The sequence below is a fragment of the Pomacea canaliculata genome, linkage group LG1 (assembly GCF_003073045.1).
Source record: "Pomacea canaliculata isolate SZHN2017 linkage group LG1, ASM307304v1, whole genome shotgun sequence".
Taxonomy (NCBI): Eukaryota; Metazoa; Mollusca; class Gastropoda; order Architaenioglossa; family Ampullariidae; genus Pomacea; species Pomacea canaliculata.
In genome coordinates, this window is record NC_037590.1 from 34,785,724 (window position 1) to 34,789,734 (window position 4,011).

The 4,011-nt window shown below is 36.8% G+C and overlaps 1 protein-coding gene across 1 annotated transcript; it reads right to left on the minus strand.

The window, feature by feature from the left end:
- Positions 1-739: 739 nt before the first annotated feature.
- Positions 740-3,596, minus strand: LOC112573227. The gene is made up of 5 exons (XM_025253408.1): positions 3,247-3,596; positions 2,952-3,051; positions 2,565-2,677; positions 1,917-1,979; positions 740-1,070 (listed from the first exon to the last, which is right to left on the minus strand). The coding sequence occupies exons 1-5, from the start codon at positions 3,281-3,283 to the stop codon at positions 949-951; spliced, it is 435 nt and encodes a 144-aa protein (XP_025109193.1). The 5' UTR covers positions 3,284-3,596; the 3' UTR covers positions 740-948.
- Between the last annotated feature and the right edge of the window lie 415 nt (positions 3,597-4,011).

A 4,011-nucleotide genomic window follows, 5' to 3' on the forward strand; every position in this document is an offset into this window, starting at 1 on the left:
TCAAACTAGGACAACAATAATTGTTCTCATTAACAAGAAGTAAGCTAACATGTTTAAAAATGCATGTTCCTTAACTTAAAAAGGACAACATAAAAATGCCATCTTTATTTTGTGTGTATAAATGTCTCCTTTGATATGAAGATAGCCGGATCTTCAAACTTTACCTTAAAAGCAAGTAGGCTCTGACACGCACGGTATTTCAAACGCAATTAATATCCATGTCTCCGATTATAAACATGATTATACCCAAGCACACAATATCGACATTTAGGTAAGGATTGTTGTTTACCTGAGTACAATATGTTATTGAAACAATTAATAACTTGATATATCATAAAATGATGATATTTACTATAGGTTCTTGAAGTTTGGATCATTTGTTGTTGACACATTTAGTGATAACAAACATCAGTACTGTACAAGAAAGCAAAGCAGGTGAGACCTACCACATGATGTGTGTAGAAAATCTAACTTCTCCTTAAAATCTTGGAAGGTTGAATAGGGCAGCTTGTCAATGCCACACTTGTTTCTGATGCAGGTGAATAATATGTCTACAGTTCTGAAAATAACAAGTGACTATCAAAAACAAAGAAGCTCACGTGAAACACATGTTTTCAAAACAGAATGTTCTTCACCGGTTATGACAGGTAGCTTTCCGCTATTTTTAATAATTTTCGTCAATGCTCACACAAAAAACAAACTAAAATAAAATACTTTCCTGTAATAAAAATGCCGAATTCACTGAAGATTAATGTCTACATCTACGGATGTTAAAGGCAATAAACAATACTATTATCATGATGGTAACAACATCAGCTAAGGAGGCGACGACTAGAGTGATTCCAAAGACCAGAAGGGAGGTGGAGGAATAAAATGAGACGGTCACTGCAGTTGTTATTCAGACTAATTCAGGTCTGACTATGGTTGCTGGAAAACTAATCCTTCGTACTAACTACATGCTTGTGTGGTGAATCTCGCGAGGTACCTGCAGAGTTCTTGTAAGCTCGTCATGTCGGGTAAGGCCCTCTCAAAGGCGGCTTGACATCCTCCCGTTTGCCAGCAATTGTTTTCTGGAAAAAATCATCGTCAGTTAGTAAGCTGCTTATGTCAAGCAGAAGCTGAACAGTGTCATTTGATAATTTAATAAACCTTTACACACTATGTTATATATATATATACACATATATAACATGGATCTTTACATGTGTTTTTTTTTTTTTTTTTTTTTTTTTTTTTTCCTTTTTCTGATTTGTGGACCTGTGTTGTGAGTAGTGGTCATGCGCTTTGCAGCAGCAGATCGTTCGCTCACAACTGTGGTCCTTTTTTAGCCGTCTGATCGTTTAACTTCTCTTTTGGTTTTCTGCAGCTGCTAATGTTTTATTGGTGTACTTTTCTGTATCATTTCGGCGCATTGAGCGTTTCCCTAGGATTCGGATTTTGCGCGTTATAAGTCTCCTTCCTTCCTTCCTTCCTTTTGCGAATTCGTGGATATGCATTACTGGTCATTGGACAACTTTTTATAAATGCCTCCCGGTGATGTGAATAAAGACGTTTTGAACATTTTTCAGCATAACTACTTTGAGAATAAAAAAAATTTTAGTAAAGGAAGAGAAGACTGTAGGTTACTACAATATTATCAGGGTGTTTTTTTAACACATCTTTGACTATTACTAGGAAGGGGTCGTAGTATTTTCTATTTAACGCCAAACTCTACATTCACCTTACATTGTTCATTGTGTTTTACGTACCTGTGAATATTGAAACATTACTTTCAAAAGCGGTAGGAGCCATTACCTAACTAAATGCAAATTACTGTGTGTGAATAGTTTGTGAGAACAGTGTGAGTTATGTACACGCTGTGCTCATGTGATGGTAACTTGAGTTTGCAGTCACCTGACAATACCTTTTCTGCTTACCTGCCATTCGAGTTGAAATATGAAGAGAAGGGTTACGAGTACTTGAAACTTGTCCAATAAAGTCTGTAGAAAAGGTACAAAATATAAGGTAAAAGACAAAATAAAAAGTTCTACAAATCAAAATGCACAAGCATAAAATACCGTTAATTATTATTAATTTGTTTTTAGAAATCTTCAGATCTTTATATTAAAGCTATAATAAAATGAAAGCCTCTGCTCAATACTAGATATACTGAATATCATTTTAATCCCAAATATTTCACTGAATGTTTTGATATCTGGAAATATATCTGATAATACTTTGAAGACTCTTTAAGTTATAATTTTTTCCAGTCTTCTCTTTCTGCAACATTACCGCAACATTTGAGAGCTAAATAGGTGCAGCCACATCGTTTATGAATGTTTCAAACAAGAGACATATTAATATACCTATTACAAATACAAACTCAGCTCCATGCTCTACCGTGTGTCGATAGAAAAATGAGAAAATATGAGTCATTAGTTAAGACTGGATGGTCTGTTCGTGTGTACTACTATTTCATATGTAAAAATTGAGAAATCTTTAATGCTTGTGGACTTGTATGATTGTCATTGATAGTGTCAGATTGTATAACAAGTTCTTCAACGTGTGAACAGCTAATGTCCTACCGCAATGTAGTCCATTATTTCCGAGGATTGTATTCATCTGCTCGTAGAATTCTTGCGGAAATTCAGTTATGTTGCACGAGGCTTTGGCACATTCGATGAAATCACTGAAAATGCTTTATTTGTGAATTTACAACACACACACACACACACACACACACACACACACACACACACACGCACGCATGCATACACGTAAACAGTATTATAAAAGAGATATTTGAAAAAAAAGTCCACCTTTGCAACTAAATGTTTTCGACTCTAATCAAACAAATAATTAAGGATAAATTAACTTTTTATATGGATGTATATTATAAACATTGCTTTACCTTGACTAGCCTGACTTTATTAAATATAACTCACACTTGTAAAAAAAAGAAGTGGACATACCGACAAAAGTCATTTGTGTCGTTTAGCAATAATATCTTCTCTAAAGTGGTATCGGTGCAAGTCTGGTCGACACATGTTGAGCCGACATGAACGCACAAAACTGAAACAGATTTAAAAAAATAAAACACTTCCTAGTAAGTGTTGGTCCGTGTCTTTCAGACAATATATATTTTACAACGGTTGCACAAGTGAGGAGCTGGTGACTTACGATTACACTATGTACCATGTTTACATCTACAACATTATGAACGACAGCAACATCTGCTTCTTCCAAGAAATGGAGCAGTTTACTTACAAGCGATTAGAAGTCTTGCAAACATCGTGCAGTCCATGGCGAGTGAGGATGGTTTACAAACATCACCAACACTCAATGTACATCCTTGTCGCTGTTTCCTTGAAGCGATGACGCAGGACGGACTTCATGTGACAGGAGTGGCTGGTGGCTGACAAAGTTCGTATCCTAGGATGGGAGCGACCGGAACGACAATTGTCCTCTTGTGTGGGTGTGTGTGAGAGTGTGAACAAATGCGTGTGTCTCAGCGAATAAATCGTGTTGGCCGCCATAAGTGCAGTTTTTACAAAGGTCGAGTAAGTTAAAGACAAAGCAAGAGTAAATAATTAGCATTCCTGAGTTGTGACAACTTGTGTGCAGCCTGGGGATGAGGGTTGAAAAACTGCGTCGCTCGGTATGGAGGGTCCTCTTGACGTAAAAGGAAGGAGACAGAATGTGTCAAGGCCGGGTCACTAGTGTACCAAGGTCACACTTAGCGATGTAAGTGTTTCTCTTGTAGGTTCAGCAGCTACAGGTTGTTTGAGTGACAGTCTGTGTGACTGTGCATGTGTGTGCGTCTGTGTGCATGCGTGCGTGCAATTGTGTGTGTGCTCTTGCATTGGATAATAGGCTCAAGAAACTGGTAAACATTGCGAGGTATTTATGTATAACAACTATTTTTAATATAAAATGTTATTGTCCTCACTCTAGACAACGTTTCGTTGTGTCCCTTGATTGCAATGATTTCGATAATCGCAATAGACGTCTGTCATCTCACGATAGATGATG